At 37.8% G+C, this 20,667-nt stretch overlaps 1 protein-coding gene across 5 annotated transcripts in view; it reads left to right on the plus strand.

The window, feature by feature from the left end:
* The window catches only part of VCAN (versican), a 102,778-nt gene that overhangs the window by 31,940 nt on the left and 50,171 nt on the right, over window positions 1–20,667 (plus strand). For 3 of the 5 annotated variants that reach the window (XM_084882176.1, XM_084882178.1, XM_084882175.1), the window contains 2 exons: window positions 6,361–6,654; window positions 13,793–16,333. In XM_084882176.1, coding sequence (XP_084738302.1) covers window positions 6,361–6,654; window positions 13,793–16,333 — 2,835 coding nt within the window. The remainder of the gene's footprint in view (window positions 1–6,360; window positions 6,655–13,792; window positions 16,334–20,667) is intronic. The other 2 variants (XM_084882177.1, XM_084882179.1) reach the window with 1 other exon arrangement.

Below are 20,667 nucleotides of genomic sequence, written 5' to 3' on the forward strand. Positions count from 1 at the left end.
GGGACTCATGATTAGTTTATAAGAACTAAGTCTCAGACCAGATAGTTCAGGCAAGAAGGCGTATGAGCCCAGATAAACAGAAGAAGCATAAACATTTATCACACTACCTAGCAAATATATCCAGCTGGAAGGCTGTGGTGAGGTCTCAGCTTGGACTGCCATAGAAAGCAGCCTATCAGCTTCAGTCCAGGAAAGAATTGAGTATTATCTGTGATCTGCTAATGCCAACTCCCCTTTTCACCTTGTGACCACAAGGAATTGTCAGCAGGGGAGAGAGGCTATTTCACTTTTGCTAAAACCTGGTCTGTTAATCTTTCTGCTTTACTCCTGGGTATAAACTCATACTTTTGAACAGTGTGTGCCACTTTTTATGTTTTGATTTGTTTGTTATCACTGCTTGCCCTTTCAGTATGTGTAATTTTTGAGTTGGCCAGGAAACAGCTTTTCATGTAGCAATCAGAAGTGCTGGAAAAGAATATGCGTGGTCAAATTTCCAGGGGGTCTTAGAGCAGTTAGTTGTCAAATTAAAGTGCGTCTTTTTTCTCTCTCTAACATTTAATGATTCTGGTGATGTGTGTCTAACATTTAATGATTCTGATGATGCTAATTCCTATGATTAAGATGAATTGAGTTTGTGGGAGTCAACAGATATTAATGTCTCAGCAGCAATGTCTTCCAGTTTCTCCCAGGATATCCCTGGAAAGTTGAAATAAGGGGAGTAATTCAGAGTCACAGTATTTTATTAGAAAATGTGGAAAAGTATGGGTTAAGAATACTGCACATATGTTTTATATGAAATATGCAAATTGTCTGTGTGTGAAAGCTTCTGTTCTACATTATACTTTATGTATATTAATGTGAATCCATATGTTTACACCTGGATGAATTCTTACTTACAAAATATATTTTGTGTATTTATTTTCTGACATTTTATTTGCTCTCTGTATCCAGAGAAAAATGAAATATTGTCTCATAGGTAGACAACATTTAGAGACATGTTCCAAATCTGTACTCTAGTTACAGATTTCGTAAAAGTGTTCTATAGGTGTTAGCTGCTTTGATGAGGGCGCTTCTGGAACTTAATGGTGGGTTCAACTTATGAAAGTGTTGTTTCCTTTCAAAAGGCAATTATCTAGTAAATCCAAAATAACATGAAATTGTTTAGTTATAAGTATTCAGGTGTAGACACAGAACACAGCCTTGTCCTGTGCTAATAAAGCAGGATTTTCTTTCACAGAAAGTCCCCTCTTCTCACTCTGCAGGTGGTACTGGGATAAAAATTCAGAGGGAACGTTTATTGCCTACATCAGAGGCAAAAAGGTGCCTTTAAGATACCCTTAGGGTAGGAACTTACACAACATGGCCAATTAAGTCATGTTGGAGAGAAATTAAGCAAAGGTGGTGAGTTGCTTTGCTTGCTTCTCAGATGTTTGCTTTCTCTTTCTCTTATTCATTGGTCTCTGAATTGGCTTTGCCTCTGGACCTTAGATTTTTATTTCTTCTTGCATCCTCTTGTGCTCATTCATTTTTGGGCCAAGACTGGAGTTACTTTATTGTTACAGACCCAGACTTAATATCTGTCTAATTCCATTTCACTATGCTGTAGTTTAGAACATATAATTTGAGCTGTATATAATTTCTGACTATGGACTTAAACACTGAAAGTAGATGAATAAAATTTTTGAAAATCTTAATATTTTGACTGTATAAAAGCAGTCAGTATTAGCCCACAACCTGCCTTTTTTTTTTTTTTTTTTTTTTTTTTTTTTTTTTTTTGTGTGTGTGTGTGTGTGTGTGTGTGTGTGTGTGTGTGATTTGGTATGGAAAGATGTGCCAATGGTTTATTATAGAGGAGAAAGTCTAATGCATTTATTGGTTGTATCTTGTTTTAATTTTTGCAGAAAGATCTTCTTTTTAGGAAATGAGCTTCTTCTGTGTTTGGCTTTAAAGCTGCCTTAGAGGCTTCATCACCACTCCGCCCCAGAGCCCTGCCCCCACCCCCAGCTTTGCTCACTTGCAGTCTTTGAAGCAACCCTGGGAGGCAATGGACTTAATATGCCCTTTGCTTTGTACTCCCCTCAGTTTTTTTTGCTCCTGCTTTGATTGTGTGTGGTTACCTGATCCACTTACTCTGCTCCCATCTTGAGCAGGTTGACAGATAGGCAACCAGATTTATAACTAAGTTATAGTTATGGATCAATTGAGGTTCCTCTTCATGGAAACACATATGTTTCTAGAGCAATGTTTTTCAACTACTGCATGAGACAGATCATGGACTATTGAGTAGTATTCTGCGAAAAAAAGAATTACCTGGTCAAATGGCATGGGTCTCCCAATTAATACTGTAGCATTTTAAATGAAACCTGTCAAATGACTTGTATTTGTTTTTCTAAATGCAATTGTGTATGGCACTCTTTGTTTTGGAATACCTAGTTACAGGTCAAAGCTCACCAGTTTTTTGTGGAAGACATTTTTGGAAGTTATGTTCTTAGAATTTAAACTGTAGGTTAACAATATTTCCGATCCACATCTTCAGGAACAAGTTTTTAATAGATTATTTCTGACTTAAACAGCATTATGTTTAATCTACATTTGCATTATGTTAGATAAAAATCATGCAACGTCAAAGGGTTATCTAACCAAATTCAGGCATCTAATGAATAAAATCACACACAAAAAACTTGACAGAAAGTTATAGATGACTTAGAAATCCAGAACTCTTAGTAATATAAATTAGTTCAGTTACTGCTATCTGTGCATTATCCATTGAATTACTTGAGTGTGTGTGTGTGTGTGTGTGTGTGTGTGTGGTTTAAGTTTTAGAATGAAACTGATGCCAAGAGGGTCTGGCATATTTTAGAAAAGCACAAAATGTCCTGGCCTTAGTAGTTTGGACACTTGGATTTATCACTTTGAATATTGATTTAGTATTAATCATAAGAATATCAAGTTATAGCAAGATAATTCTATAATGTGGATGCCTCACTATATCATTGGTTTTTTTAAGTGGGCAAGGTGATGTTCTTGTTAAGCAGTTGTGATTTAGGAGTCTTAGATATTTATTTTTTTGGAGTTGAGTTAAAGGAAATGTTTCTTTTTCTTATTATTTTGAAATGAAACAACAATTAGGGCATATATTAATTCTCACCTTAAAGTAAACTCAATGCCAGTTAAACCTTCCTCTTTTTTTGTCTGAGATACATGAAATCCAATGGCGATGTATCTTTCAATATATATTTTTAAAATTTCATTTTTCATGTTTGAAAAATAAAAACAAAAACAAGTGGCTGTAAGGAATAACAGAATTTAATCAAATGCATACAATTTTTATTTTATAGGTATTGGATAGGTAGATGGAAATTGTATCCTCCAAAAAAAAAAATGAATTATATAATTACTATTTTGACATAAAGTCAGATTTAACAAGAGTTTCTATATAGTTTCATTAAGTAGACTTTTATGAAATAATAATAATAAGAGAATTCTCTTTTTAACCTGCCACCCCCTTCTGAAACCTTTCTTTTCTTTCATACCCCAAACATGGATGCTGTTTGAGACGGGGAAACCAGTTACCCCTGAGATCATGCCGTCATTCTTCTTCATTAGCCCTTTGGTCTGGCCACCTTTGGAGAAGTTGATTTCCCCTAACAGATCGACTAACATAGCTGTTTGGAGAAGCAGTTTGACTCAATTAATTATATTTGGTGGCCCTGCTCTGGTTGGCTGACCACTACTGTTACCTAAGAGGAACAGTAGTCTGGCCTCAGAGTAGAAGCCCCTGGCCCTGCAGGAAACGAAGGCAGCACAAATGATACGCCAGCTGTAATAACAGAGCCAGGAGTCCCACCTCGGAGGGAAGCGGGCTGGCTCGCTGCCCTCTTTCACACTTGCATTCCTTTCAGGCTTACTGCAAGTGTAATGCAGAGTGAACCAGGCTGCTCAGGGCAGCTCAGACCAGCCTCTCCGTCTGCCTTCCCCCCTGTAGCTCTGAGCCAAACCCATAGGTGAGATCAATCACCTGCCCAGACAGCAGCTCCCCGCAGCCCTGCCGCAGGATTAGCCTTAGTTAATGTGCTGCTTGGGAAGGAGGGGAGAGAAAGAGCACCTTGTTCCTTAACGAGAACTTGAAATGGCACTTATTTAACAAATAGGCGGAATGCATTCTCTGTAACTGGCATTGTGACCCTTATGTTCTTAAACCTTACTAAGGAGAGTGATATTGAAGGAAGGCAGGGGGAACTTATATTCTTATACTGTTTTTTTATTTATGGATTGATAAAATATATTTTTATTGATTTCAGAGAGGAAGGGAGAGGGAGAGAGAGGTAGAAACATCAATGATGAGAGAGAATCATTGGTTGGCTGCCTCCTGTATTCTCCTTCACCCCCCCTATCCCCCACCCTTCCTGTGATAGAGCCCACAACCCTGGCATATGCCCTGACCAGGAATTGAACTGCGACCTCCTGGTTAATAGGTCGATGCTCAATCACTGAGACAGCAAGTTGGGCTAGTGTATTTTTGAATTTGCTAGACTAGATCATTAAGGACAACCGTAATCACCTCCCACCTTATTTTTTTCAGTCCGCTAGAAGTCATTTTTCTTTCTCTTCTTCAAATAGCTCTTATTTGGATTTGGCCGAATTTCATCAGTAGCAATTTTAGATTTATAGTGAGAAAAGCTGATATGTGTGATTTGGCTATTTTTCCTACGACTGATTTTTCTTGTTTTATAAAGCCGTCACACAGAGAGAGCGATGGCTCTATGCATTTTAAACAACTGCTTGTTATAGCTAAGTTCAGGGCTCTCACAATTTGGATCTTCAGCTGAAGAAGATCCAAATTGTGAGAGCCCTGAAGTCCCTGTTGTCTAATATCTCCTGGGCTCAGCACGGCCTCAGTGATATGGAAACAGGACCCACAGCTACGACAATGATGGGCTATCAGTATTTTAGCTCCTTCTCCCTTTCATTTTATGTTCTTCCTCCTGCCTGCTGTATTTGCTTAGCTGTTCTCTAATCCTGCCTCTGTCTTTTAAAAGGCCACTTGTGTTCAAGCCTGGAAAGCATCGTTTCATTTGAATTGAATTGATTCCAGCCAATTGGTTTGTTAGTTTACCCAAGGAAAATTCCAATATAATAAACTGGCATTTCCAGAGTATTTTACTAATGCACGTAAAATGACAATGAACATATTCCCCACTAATTGGGCCCGGGGATGAACAAAGTAAATGTTCAGTCTTTCGTTGTTAGTCAATAAGCAGATAGAAGAGTCTCTCAAACCTCGTTAGAGCCCCTGCTAGCTAGAACATATGGGGTCTTTGTGAGAACTGGAGAAAGGAGTCCTCCGGGCAGACAGATTGCAAAGTATCTACCCTGCGCAGAGCAGGTTGGAGAAAAGATCCCCCTTCCTCCTGGGAGGCCTTTGGTGCCTTTGGGTGGCTGAGTGGGAGCTAATGGTCCCCATTCCGTCTTGGTCCTGACCATGTGCAGCAATGACCCCCATGCCAAAGCCCTGCAGCCCTGTGCCTGGGACAGGAGGGCAGGCAAGGGCACTCAACTCTGCTTCTATCCCTTCCTGACTTCAAACCCTGGAGGTTTTCTTATTTTGTTATTTGATTGGATGGGAGTTAATCCGCTTTGATGGTAGTGGTACATGAGAAGGAGGGTCAGAGAATGACTGATTTTAGGGTAAACGAAGTGAAACAGCCTCAGTGACAGTTCAATACAGCGTTCCCTGCCCAGCGTGCAGTGTTAGTAAGTACATCACTGGCTCTTTCCTTAAAGAGGAAACTCGTTTCCTAGACAACACTCCAAAGGTCCACTTGGAAAGGTTTGTTCATCTTCATGATCATGACATTGTTATCAAATAACTGCTTCTGCATGCCCATAGGCCAATGACTGGATACGAAAGTGTACATATGAAACTTTTCCCTTATGTGCTGTGCTATTTCTTATCATGCGTGAATGGTAACAAAATTAAATAACCGTTATGTCTGCTGCTTTAAAGTGTCAGAAGCTGGTACCGTGCCATAGGAAAGTATTACATGTTTTCCTTCCTTACCCACACCCCCGCCATTACTTTAAACCAGTGGTTGGCAAACCGCGGCACTCGAGCCACATGAGACTCTTTGGCTCCTTGAGTGTGACTCTTTCACGAAATACCACGGCCTGGGCAAGTCTATTTTGAAGAAGTGACGTTAGAAGAAGTTTAAGTTTAAAAAATGTGGCTCTCAAAAGAAATTTCAATTGTTGTACTGTTGCTATTTGGCTCTGTTGACTAATGAGTTTGCCGACTACTGCCCTAGACTGTAAAGGAATGAATAATAAAACTTAGGGCTTTTTCTCCTCTTCTCATTTCAGGTGATGTGTTCCACATCACGGCTCCCAATAAGTTCTCCTACAAGGAGGCCGAGGAAGAGTGTGAAAACCAGGATGCCCGGCTGGCGACAGTGGGGGAGCTCCACGCGGCCTGGAGGAATGGCTTTGACCAGTGCGATTACGGGTGGCTGATGGATGCCAGCGTTCGCCACCCTGTGACTGTGGCCAAGGCCCAGTGTGGAGGTGGTTTACTTGGGGTGAGAACCCTGTATCGTTTTGAGAACCAGACAGGCTTCCCTTCCCCTGATAGCAGATTTGATGCCTACTGCTTTAAACGTAAGTGTTTGATACCTTTTTAAAAGTTACAGATTTTAAAAACATACTTCGAAGGCATGCATTGATGTTCACCTAGCCAATGGGATGGATCCCATATCTTGCAGTGTGTGCATGAAATGGAAACAGTACAGTAATTTTCAAAAGCATAGCATGCAAATGGAACAGCACTGATAGGGTTAAAATATCGGGAAGTTAGACAAATGATTTTTTAAAGGGGATGAAGAAATGGCAAGTTAAGGTCTTAATGGTGCCCCATTGCACCACAGAACACATGCATGAGTCATTATTTTATATTAATTTCAGTCCTTAAATGCAATTAGATAATTGGTGCTATAATGCTGAGGCCAACTGTGGCTGAGTTGAGACCTTGAGTCTGTTATTTTGTCTTTGTTTGGTATGTCTTTCTTTGAAATGGTGGAGAACTAAAATTTCAGTAATTGCAGGTGAGTACTTGGAACTGACGTAGATAATCATAGCATTCAATTAATGTCTGAAAATGAACCATGCTATAAATTAAAATCTTCTTTTATCCCATTTTGTTTCAAGTAAGGGAAATGTGTTTTATAATAATTCTCTAGAATCATATTGACATACAATATATGGTTTTTGCTATCTTCATTAGGTTTGCTACTTAAATTGGTGTTAAATAACAATTTTCAATATTCATGATATATTTATTTAAAAATTTCAAGTGATCTTAAATGATTTTATCAATAGTAGTTTCATGATATACTAAACCAGGAAGTAATCCAGAATCTGGTAGTATTTACTGTCAGGTCTACTAGTATATTGTGACAGCTAAACAAATATCTCCCAAAATTTTGGGTGACCTTGAATTAAGCTATGTTATATTGAAATAGAGTGAAATTTTTTTTTTTTTTTTACCAAGCTTCTAATACATCTTGTTATGGCAATATGTAACTGAAATGAGTATAAAATAGCTAATGTAATTGGTTTCTAAAGTGAAATACACAGGCATTCTTCATCAATCAAAAAAACAGCTGGGATCTGAGTAGTCGGCAGAATAGATATTGGTACAATTGAAAGGTGTGATTTCACACATTACTGCCTCCCACTATGAGGCCTCTGCTTGGATCTCCTCAACTTTCTGAGTGGTAAAGCCACATGTTGTGTATTAGCACAGTACAAATGGGCAATGAAAAGCCACTGAACATACCAGCTTTGGTTTCTAAACCCTGAAACGACAGGAAAGTCTTTCTTGCTAATTTTTGGGAAAACAATGATGACAAAACCTATTCCTAAAAGTTAGAAAGATAAACATTCTTTTAAGTCACATTCTCATAACAGTGATTTTCAAGTAGTTCAGGCTCAATGATCAGTTTTACATTGTGACTGACATGATTAAGGAACAAAATTGGATTGGTGTGTGTTGGGACAGACGGGTTAGAGAGGTTAAATCAGGGAAAGAGTAGAATTCTTCAACTTCACTACATTCCTTGATTACATATATTTCTTGTGGCACTAGAAAACTTTTAAACATTTTTTTCTCCAAGAGGTAAAATTTAAACCAAAGCCTGTCTGTACCTACGAATAATCCATCCTGATGTGTTTTAAATTATTTTTTTAAATGAGGAATTCACACAAATGTATGAAATAACAAGCTACTTGGATTCAAATAGAAACACCACCTACTAAAACTCTACGTGAAAATCTTTTTAAAAAATTGGAAAGTTTAGATCTATTGTTTTCTCTCTAATTCAATTGAATATATATAACTTGGGAATATATAACTTGCAAATATTGCAAATATAATGGTTCAAATTTTGGGTTTTGTCCAACCTAAGCTAAAGGCTAGATTCTTTTTTATTTCTTCCCTACCTTTAAGACCCTATCATTCAAAATTTATTCAGTGCATAAAAATCTTAGAATGTTATCATGACATTAAAACCTTTCTTAAAGCACATGAAATACCAACAGCTTTCCCAAATTGCTAATGTATTTTTCAAAAATTCTTTTAATATACACAGTATAGCAGAAGTAGGTTTACAGTTGTGAGTACTTAAATTATTATTTATTAATTATTATTAATTAATAATTATTGTATTATTTATTAATTATTATATTATTTTCCGTATGAACAGCTATAAACCTACTTTTGCCCCACCCTGTATAGAGATGTGTACACACACACACACACACACACACACACATTAATCTTAAAAATATTCTCAAATAACTTGACTGTCATTCACTTTTCACACATAGTTGAGTAGTGGCTAAATTCTGTAGGGTAAATTTTGTAGGCATTGTGGCTCTAGTGACAGTTCCAAAAGTGATTTCAAAGATGTACAGTTGGTTGGTAAAGTAGAGGAATGTAGAAATATCACCATATTTTTTTGTTTATTTTTACCAAATGTAGGAAGTGTTTTTATAGCTATTTCTTGGTGAATGAACAGTACCCAACCTTACTTTGCTATAATTTCCTTTTCCTTTAAAAATAATTGATTAGAACATTAATAATGGCTGGTGATAAATATAGTTAGAATCTATTCTTGTCAAATAAATTTTAAATATAAGTAAATTTATGTTGTAAAAATAAAGTTTTCCTTTGTTTTCCCCTGTAATAATTAAACTAAACTGTGCACTTTTGATCTTTCTCTGACCTCAGAGTTCAGTGAGTTCTGTGAAAGTTAGAGGGTTATACAGGGCTTTGAAAGCTCACCCAATACATCCCCAAACTTAAATGAATCAAAAGCATTCAAGACTCATGATAATCTCTCATTTGATGTTATTAATGCTCTCTAGACAGGTAGTTGAACTTGTTTCCTAGAAAACCCATTCTAATATCTTATTACCGTCACCCAGATAGTTTCTCTAATTATATAAATCCATTGGATTAGAATTAGAGCCCATTTTTCCTTTTTAAATTGGAGATCAAAACCTAAATAACAGCTGTTTCTCTTATTAAACATAGTTCAATTGTCCCTCAATTTCTTCCTTAACTGAAATAATTTCCTTGTTTTGAAATTTCAATGTCTGAGCCTTTAATCATCTATCTGATCTTGCTTTGAGCCCTCCTTTTTTTTTTTTTTTTTTTTTTTTTTTTTTTTTTTTTTTTTATAGCCATCTGTTTGATTAAATATGGAACTTAAATTAGTGGCCTAAAGAAGGCTAGATAAGTACCCATCACTTCATATGCTATTTCTTCCATATTTGTTTACTTTTATTTTTATAAATCCTCACCTAAGGATATTTTTTTTTTCATTGATCGTTTTAGAGAGAATGGAGGGCTAGGGAGGAGTGGGAGAGAGAGAAAAACAGCAATGTGAGAGAGACATAGATTGGTCGCCTCCCACATGTGCACAGACTGGGGATTTGGGATTGAGCCTGCAACCGAGGTATGTGCTCTTGACCAGGTATCAAACCTAACTCTGGTCCATGGCGGACACTCCAGCCAGGCCCAATATTTATTTACTTTTAAATTTGGCCTGCCCTTCTAACCTTTGGTCAGCTTATTTTTTGTGTGACCTAAAAGATCATAATGAGTATCGCACCAAAACGTATTCTTCCCTTATTGATATGTTTAACATGTTTTCTGTTTATTGAATTTGAATATGTTAGCATTCACTCACTTATAAAGCTTTTTAAAAAGTTTTGCATTTTAATCTCATTGTTTCCACCTTTACTTTCCCCCCAACTGTTACATGGAATCAACTCACTGAGAATCCACTTTATTTGTGATTCCAATGTTTAAACAGTTATTTCTGTATAAAACATTTAATCTAGAAGAACTAATTTGAGGCTAGTCTTTTCCTTATAACATAGGCTAATGGGTATGAGTTAAATTGACTATCACACTGGTAATAGGGTTCTTATATTTTATTAGAGAAACCTGCCAGATGTCTCCCCACAAAAGCATGGAGAAGAGAGTCCATAGAACATAAAATGCCATCAGGACAGTGATGTGAAACGTCTGTGTGGTAGACAGCTGCAAGGTTGGAAAGGAGCTTTTGTGGGAAAAGAAGCATGCTGGTTTCTGTCGGCTCCCTCGGCAATGAAGCCGAGGGGACGCGGGTAGTTTTCCAAGACGTAAACGTCTCCATATGAGTGCTTCTGGAATGACACCAAAAGGATAGCCCAGAGCTGTGTTCTCACCTTCATAATGATCACTGTTCATACAGTGACACTTTCAACCCTCTTCAAAGATATTTGCATTTTTAAAAAGAGATTTTTTTTGGGGGTGGGGCAAGTGGTTGAAACAAATGGCCCAGAAGAGGAGCTATGCTGAGTTATGATGGGAACCGGCTGTTACACTGATGAAAAATCTACCCAACCCCAAAAAGGAAGTCTGAGGTTGTCCATTCCAAGTAGTATAATTAATTAAGATAATTATAAGCAGACATTTTAACAGGGCTCTAAAATTATTGAAAACCTTTTTCTTTTTAAAAATCACATAAATCCCGGCTTTGTAGGGGAGATTCTCTCAGACTCTCTTCACTGTGTTCCAGGACTTAAATGAAGCCAACACCAAATAGTATCGTCCTAATTGACAATGACATAGCTAATTTTTTAAATGAGTCCTTCATTTTCAAACACTGCCAAAGTGTTTTTCATAGCATTGTAGAAGTTGCTAGAACAGAGCTAGGGTTGGAACCTAAGGAGACCAGATTCACAGGCTCCGTTTGGCCCTAATGCAGTTATCACCTCTTGTAAAAGTAATCTCATCAGCCATGAAATACTCAGAGGGAAAAAGCAAAATTCCCTTTTTTTGTTGTTGTTAATAATATGATTAATTTTTTTCTAATATGCAGTGTAGTATAAGTGTTTTTATTATGTTTCCATGGTAACTTTCTTTGAATTGTACATTTTACTATTTTCCCAAAGAATGTGGTTATAAGACAAAAATGATATTTGGCAGTTAAATGAGGTAACAGTGATGGAATTTCAGAGGCTATAGAGAATTGAATCAAAAGAAAAATAGTTAACCACGCTTTGGCTCCTTAAGTCGCTCATGTCAATCAAAATAGATTAAAGCTTCTTCTAATAAATGAATTTAGAAAAAGCTAATCTTTAAAAAAAAAAAGGCAAGGAGAAAAAGGATATTTCATATATTTTGCAGGGTTCAATTCTGTTTTTAAAGTTAGTTTTGTTTTACTATAGGAGGATACAGACTTTAAAAATTGTTTAAATGCACTGTAATATAGTCACCAAGTTTTTATTATGAAGTTGATTAATTTGGGCTATTATAGCTGAAGTTTGATTTAAACAAAAAGACATCATTTTATCATGAAATTTTAAAAACAGAATATTTTTTAGAGCAGTTTTAGTTTCACAGCAAAATTGAGTAGGCAATGCAGTGATTTCCCATCTACCCCCTGCCCCCACAGGCACCCCTCCCCCGTTATTAGCATTCCCCTTATATTTGTTACAGTTGCAGACCCACATGTCACATCATAATCACTCACAGTCTATAGTTTATATTAAAGCTTACTTTCTGTGCTGTACATTTTATATTTTCGGCAAATATATAATGACATGTATTTACCATTCTAGTATTAGAACAATTTCACTGATCTAATATCATTACATTTTGACAGACTAGATGGAGCCCAAAAATATACAATTTCATTTTCCAAGGACTCCTGTTTTGGGATTAAGAGTAAGACTCAAGATATTATAAATACTACAGATATTACAACTCTTATCAGGGGGAACAGGCATTACCCATACAACTAGTTTTAAGTTGTACAAAATATAGCAAACCAATGACTAAGGTTTCCTCAGAACAGTTCTTTCTGAGTATAGTGGCAACTAATTTTTGACTTTTGAAGTCTGAATTTAAACTAACAAACAGCACACAAATAACCCAGAATCTAATCTTTCTTTTTTTTTAAAATCAAATATATTTGATCAATTTCAGAGAAGAAGGGAGAGGGAGAGAGAGATAGAAATATCAATGATGAGAGAAAATCTTTGATTGGCTGCCTTCTGCATGCCTCCTACTGGGGATAGAGTCCACAACCCCGGCATGTGACCTTGACTTGAATTAAACCTGCAGGCCGACACGACACCCTATCCACTGAGCCATACCTGCTAATGCAACTCAGAATCTTTCTGTATTAAGCTGCTGCTTTCCCTCTATGTTAAGAAGGAATCCTGTCTCCAACACTGTCGCTGTTACTCACAATTTAAATGTCTTTAAGCAGGCCAAGCCACTCTCTGTAAATCTGGATGCCTTCTAACGTAGCATTTTCTGATGACATGTTACTTTTTATTGCCCGAGCCTATTCTTTCAGATGCTCAGAGTTGTTTCCAGTGATTTGTAATTACAGACCTAAAATATATCATGTGGGTACTTTACTTCCTGTTCTACATTTGTGTTTCATGCCAAAGTAACCCTGGAACTAAGACCAGGGTTTAAAAGTTACAAGCACATTGTGTAGAACATTAGGACAAAATGTAGAAATACAACAAACGCCAAGTAGCCTCTGCCAAAAACATTTTATTGTTTATTAGAACGAGGATCTGCTAGAGTTGAAAGGAGGAGGAAGACAAATGTCCAACACCTGGAATCAAGGGAAGAGTGGTTTTAAGAGTTTAATATCCTGTTTTTATGAAACCCCTCCGCATTATGGACAATGTGATAGTTTATGTGTAACTTGGGGACATTTGATGTGACTTTTGGTTGTTTTGCAATCTGAGGCACTCCCTCTCCCCTGAGTCACTGTGCAGCCGGAGAAGAAGAGAGAAACCTGGAGGCTGGGTACAGAAGCTTCCAGAAGAGTAACATTAAGTTCTCCTACTAGGCTTCAAGTTGCTGCTGTAGTTTTTGATAAATCATCTATCTACTACTTCCAAACTCTGCATTCATGTATTTTTTTTTTTTTTGGACATCTCTGTATTTTAAAACCAGATAACACACATTTTTCCTTAACCAAGAACCATTCACCCTATGGGTAAAAGCAGTGATAACCCTTACGCTCTAAAACAAGTGATCAGTTGGTGACTATTAAATGTTCAGTTGCCTTTGGGTTCATTTAAGTATAGTTTTTAGATTCCCCTCCACCACAGAACACATTTGGGTCACCCCAGAATACACAGCAGCATTTAACAAACACTGGACGTGCAACTTTTTATTAGTGCCTTGTCTAATCAACTCTTTGAAATTATTTTCTAGCCAAACAGAACATATCAGAAACTACAACCATCGATCTGAATATCCTTACAGAAACTGCCTCACACAGTTTATCCAAAGAACTGCAAACAGTACCTGACAGAACTACACCAATCACCCCCTTAACCACTGACTTACCTGTCATTACAACTAAGTTCCCTGCTGTGGGAAACATAGCCAATTTTGAACAAAAATCCACTGCTCAGTCTCCAGTGGTCACACACAGATTAGCCACTGATCCACCCACACCTCCTGGGAGAACCATATCTGAAATTAAGGAAGAAGTGCCCCAGAGTACAACTGCCACCTCCCGTCATGCTACTGATTCATGGGATGGTATCATGGAATATATGCCAACACAAGAATCAGTTACACAAATTGAACAAATAGAAGTGGGTCCCTTGGTAACTGCTATGGAAATCTCAAAGCACATTCCTTCCACAGGATTCTCTGTAACCGAAACACCTTTTGTATCTACAATGGAACCCAAAACTGAAAAGAAAAGAGTAAGCACTACTTCTGAATTAGTGACCACAACCCGCTATTTCACCTTGGGAGAAGCTGGTGATGGTGGTGAAGACAGAACATCTACAGTTAGATCTGGCCAGAGCACCTTGGTCTTCAGCCAAATACCTGAAGTCATTACAGTGTCAAAGACTTCAGAAGACACCACTCCCAGTCAACTAATACCAGCATTGAGAACAGGTACTTATACCAATGATGAAATACAGGAAAAGGTCACCATCGACCCATTTATAGGAAAAATAGAGGAAGAAGACTTCTCTGAAATGAAGTTCTCTACAGCTTCCTCAGAGTCTTTGGTAGAAACGACCAAATCCTTTGATTCACCAACACTGACAACAGCAAAGCTAAGCGTTGTGCCAACAGGGGCAAGAGATGTGGAGGAAGACTTTACAAGAACGCCAGTTGGATTAGAAACAAATGGCTATCAAGCCACTACACAGTATGATGAGGGGATGACAAAAGTGCATTCAACCCACAGCACTTCAAGTGTGGAGGTAGTTACTGTATCAAAATGGTCATGGGATGAAGATAATATAACCTCAGAGCCGTTAGAGTCCACAGAACATGCACGTTCTCCAAAATTGCCCCCGGCCTTACTCACCACTATAGGAGTGAGTAGAAAGGATAAAGAAACCCCAGGTTTCACTCAGGATGAAGGAGATGAATTTAATCTTATCCCAGATAGTACTCAAATGCCATTAGAGAAGTTTACTGAAGAAGAATCCACAGAACGTGGGAAATTCACAATTAGATTTCAGCCAACTACATCAACTGGCATTACAGAAAAGTCTACAGCTGAAGAAAGAGTTCCCCCTGTCACAAGCATGGAAGATCGAGCTGCTCATGCAACTGTAGAAGGAAGTGCTTTGGCTAAAGCAGAAGATATGGATGTCTCTGAGCCTGTGTCTACTGCCCCTCCGTTTGCACCCACTTCAGATATGGAAGGATCAACATTCATTCATTATAGTAGCACCCAGGAGTCTACTTATGTAAGCACTTCCCATACTGTTCCTCTTTCTGTAAGTCCCAAGGCAGAATGGGGAGTGTTGGTACCTTCTGTGCCCTCAGAAAGTGAAGTTCCAGGTGAGCCCTCTCAAGACATCCGTGCCATTGATCAGACTCACCTGGAAGCAACAATTTCTCCTAAAACTATAAAAACGACAACAGAAATTGCACAGAGAACCACTCGGGAAGAATTTCCTTGGGAAGATCAGACTCCAGAAAAACCAGTCCCTGCCCTTGGTTCTGCAGCTGGCACAGCCAAGGAGGCGGCACCGCCTTTGGATGAACACGAAAGTGACGGGTCAGCGTACACTGTTGCTGAAGACCGATGGGTGACGAGTTCTGAGAGAGTCCCAATTTTAGAAACAACTCCAATTGGGAAAGTTGAGCACACTCTGTCTTATCTACCCGGTGCTGACACTGAGCACAAAGCGAAAACAGATGAAGTGGTAAGGCTAACACCAAGCATGGGGCCAACGGTATTTTTAAGTCCTGGGGTTGAACAAAAATATGAAACAGAAGAAGAAGCCACTACTGAGGAAAGAGATTATATTGAGTTAGGTTCAGAATTATTCGAGAAGCCCAAAGTCACAGAACTCCCAGAATTTTCAACAATTAAAGCCACAGTTCCAAGTGAGATGACTACCGCCTTCAGCTCAGTAGACAGACTTCACACAACTTCAGCAGGGAAGCCCTCTTCAGCACCCACTGAGGAACCGCCCCTCATCGACAGAGAACCCGGTGCAGAGACAACCGGTGGCATGGTAATCCTTGCAGAATCAACAGCCCGTGTTCCTACCACTACCCTTGAGGATAAGGAAACAGAAACCGATATCGATAGAGAGTATTTCACAACGTCAAGTCCTCCTTCTGTCACACAGCCAGCGAGGCCACCCACTGTGGAAGGCAAAGAGGCCTTGGGTCCTCAGGCACTTTTCACTCCAGAACCCCCAACGGGGACAAAATTCCACTCTGACATAAATATTTACATTATTGAGGTCAGAGAAAACAAGACAGGTAAGTCTTTGCTTTTTAGACATACCAGTCAAGGCAATGAGCATTTTATCTTGAAAATGTCTTTTTGGGGGAAAAAAAGTCAACCTACCAAATGCTGCCATTAGAAGATAACTGGAGTGTGAAAAAGTTCTGTGTTTTAGCTTCACATGTTTGTACAAGCATTGGAAGAATATGTTAAAGCGTTTGGAAGAATGTTAGATACAATTGTATTTTAAAGGTTATAAGAAGCCCTGCTTTGTCATCTAATATAACCAAATCATTCCGTTACATCACTTCAGAACATGCAGAACAAAGTGTGTTAATTTCAGTGTCTTTCCATGCATTACCACTCAATGTAGTACTAGACTGTGTTAACATTCCATTGGTCTTTAACTATTAACCTTCAGTACTTACATTGTGGACAGCTAAAACCCTTTTTGCATTCTAGGCCTGACAAAAAGACACCTAAAGGTTTGCTATGGGTTTTCTTTGTTTTATGACTTGAGGGGTGAGTAAAAGTCTGCTGCTTAAATGTTATTTCATGCAAGTTCCAAATGTCTTTAAGTTGTTGTCCTTGGGCATTTTAATGAGGCTTTAAATATTTAGAACAAATGCAACCTGGCTCAGTTGTAGGTATTGCTATAACTCATTGTATCAAATATCATTTCAGAAGATGGCTATGGCAGCGTTATCTCTGTTTCCTAAAACCAGGTTATTGTGTTATTATTTTATGATTTAATCATTTCATCTGTAGGGATGCCTTATTTATTTCTCTGGGGAAATGTTTAAAAGCTGTTTGTTTGTTTTTTACATTGATTAATACTTGCAATTTTCATTATCAAACATAAGATGCTCCTTTTTAAAAACCATATCATCTTTTAATTTTGGTAAGCTGATTTTAGACTACTACACAGTTCAATAGATCAAGTTTGTCTCTTTCTAAGTTAGGAGTCAAGATCCTTGATTTTAGTTAAGTTACTATATTCTAGTGCTAATGTGTGAATGAAATGAATAGCTACTTGTTTTTCCTTGACATGGCCCTGGGAAGTCAGACTAGAAGAATGTGGTGTGTTCTCTCTTACTCTTGAGATAGTCCACACAAGGTGTTATTTTTTCTTAAGAGTGAGTCTATCTTCATTAGATGGCACTTTTTGGGATCAAACAGGTCGCTCTGTTGTCACATCAGCTCTGTAGATGGAGATTTTACAGTTCTACCGTCTTCACAGCTCTGCTGTCCAGAATTCTCTCAGTGTGCAAACTCTTGCCGGGACAGTAAATATAATAGGAGAGAAGGGAATACATTCCCAGAGTATTGAAGTTAATCTTCACTTTCTAATACAGTTGAAAGAGGCCAGGATTGGAGCATTCTCTTTCTAGTGACAATGCTGTTTCTTGGAGGTCGTAGCTTTTTCCCACATGCCTTTCCTGCCTCTGGGAACTGGAGTTGGAGAGCGAAGATGAGATGCCAAGGAGAGGGAAGGAGGATTGCTGTTAGCAGCTGGGAAAGCTGAAAAGAAGGTATGAATAGAAAGGGAAGAGAAATGAAAAGGAGCTACTGCCAGCACTAAGTGAATGACTGACTACACAGCAGTTTTTCCAAATTTATATTTCTTTTTTGTTAGTGGAGATTATTAAATTGAATCAAATAATCTAGAAAACAGTAAAGAATGTTCTACATTTAAAAAGTCTTCTAAACGGGAAACTGTTAAAGTTAGAGTGATCACATTACAAAAATGGAAAAGTGAAACCCTATCTCCCTGGAAGAATTGGCAGTTGCAAAAAAAAAAAAAAAAATCTAAGTCTATAAACAGTTACTCGAAATGGAGGGTCTAGTAACCTCACCAGCAGCCATTTATACAAAGGTGCATATTTATATTTGACTAGTGAACTTAATTTAGCTGAGTCTGAGAGACATGACTCGATGTTCCTTTTCTTTCTTCCACGTTTAAAGCATGGGACCAAGATTTGTCTTAAAATTAATTTTTGTTCAGCACTGAGAATAAATGGTCAGAAAACTCTGGGGAAAGAGATGATGTGGCTACCTTCATCAGGACAGGATTTCAGGGTCAGCGTGGATGGGCGGGTGCGTGGGGTAAGCCTACATCTACCTAGTTTCCTCCCTCCCTCTCTCTTCCTCCCTCCCCCCCTTTATTATTTTTGTAGAGTTTATATATGCCATTCTCTTTATGACTAAAAGCATTATTTATGGCCTTATTAAGACAATGAGGTTAGCTCAGATACAACTGCTTACTTTTATTTGTTTCCTATGTGAAACTTAATTTTTCAAGCATTTTGAACTTTGGCAAGGGAAAGCCCTAAAGCAGATGTTAAATTAATGAGTTCTAAGGCAGGTGTACCTTAACAAAGAAAAAAATACATACGCACCTAAAAAAAGCAACCCTTTTTTATGTATCAAGGCACCTTTTTCCAGATTGGAAAATCCTTGGTCTATGTATGAACTTGTATAAATCTATTCACAAACATAGACTCAATCTCTATGTATACTGTATATCCAAGTAAGCAAAAATACCACCCATGCTACACTCAACCAAGACATTCATAATTTTTCTCTGCACTCAGCAAATCTTATAAATCTTTATATGTATTTTTTACTACTATGAAACAAAACATGCTACTCAGGACATGTTTATGTTATATTTGTTCAAATGGATCTTAATGGCAACGTAGGGTGCTGTTGCCAGAGGGCAGCTAGAGTTAGCAGTTAAAAAATCTGAAGGAACTTTTCAGCTCATAAAAGTTTTATGAGCTGAAAAATGCTATGGGGTGTATTTAACAGTGGTTTGGGGGATACTGAAAACATGACTCCTGTCTATTTCAGGAGTAATTTGCACACCTGCATTTTGAAAAATGATTAAAAGGTTTTCTTTGTGAACATGTATGGAGTTTACGGGGTTTAATGGTGTAGGAAGAGTTCCTTCAATTCTGGGCTTTTATTTATTTTTTAAAGAATGCACTCCCCCCCCCCCCCGACCCCGCTAAATCATATGAAATGTCACAAGTTGGTGTAACAGAACTGTGAATGTTTTTTAAAGCAATGATGTACTGGTATCTTTAAATCAAAAATACCTTGGACATATGCAAACATGATTATGCAGATGCTCACAGTGATAGCCTTAAACTAGGGTGGCTTATTAGTGTTTTGTTTTGTTTCTAAACAAGTGCATATAAACTACATACTATTTGTCAGGCCAAGCTTGATGTTATTTGTCTTGCCAGATTGTTTTTTTTCTTCTCATTTTATCATTTATATTTTATATCATTCTAAATCTGAGTGTAAGGCAAGTGTAAAGCCAGTATGAAACTAAAATGATATAGATATCAAGATATATAAAATGATTAATGTAATGATGTCAAAAATCAATGAGATATTAAGTAAGATAATTTTGGCACTAAATCAGAACTTTCTTTGCTCGGTTTCCCCTGTTGAAAATCATGCTTACCTATTGCTTATCTTGCTCAGAAGTGTCTCCCATGAGAACGCTGCTGCAAGCACAGTGCCTGGCACAAGGGAACCACGTGGCACAAATCAGCCCCCTCTCCGCTGTAGGAATTACTTTATGCTAAACTTCTAAATATAGGAAAATGTAGACTGTCTTGTACTAAATAGGTAAGAAGCCAGTTAAAACTCAATATGCTTTATACCTCGGGGAGCCAACTGTAATTAAACGGCAGTATCTGCTCGACTGCAGGAGCTTGTTAGCATCTTAATCCTCTAAGGACAGTGTCTGTGTGGGTGATGCCAGGAGGGTGCCGATCAGAAGCAGCTGTAGCCCTTCTTATAACATGGTATTTGAATATAGTTTTGATTCTATAGGGCTGGCACATACAGTTCATTAGCTTTTTCGTGTGTGAAAAACGGGCTTATGACTTTCATAACTACCAATTCCATTTTTTTTTTTTTTTTACAGAGAAAAAGAGCTTTTTCTGAATTCTTTATGAATTTTTGCAGGTACTGGGCCTAGCCTCTCCTTGCATATTCATAGAACACATGGGCATTCCCTGCTGTCTTTTTGTTGTTGTCAAGGAAACCCTCTAGTTTTCTACACAGGGATTACATTCTTCTTTCTTAATAGCTCTTAGATCATTCATTTGTGCGATGAATAAAAAATGTATTCACAGGCCCAGACAGTGTTCAGCACTTTTTTGGAGGGGGGTGGGTTGGTGGGACAGACGTGCATGGGGAGAGGAACAATAGGGATAAAAGAAATGTTGTCTGAGGTTTCATTGTAATAAGATAAAGCTGAAAAATTTATGTTTTTAAAAAAGTTATCATTTTAGATTGGTTTGTCAAGTACAAAAAAATAATTGGTTATTCAATGCTTTTATGGATGGAA

This window comes from Pipistrellus hanaki (assembly GCF_964339955.1).
Source record: "Pipistrellus hanaki genome assembly, chromosome: 4".
NCBI classification, from domain to species: Eukaryota; Metazoa; Chordata; class Mammalia; order Chiroptera; family Vespertilionidae; genus Pipistrellus; species Pipistrellus hanaki.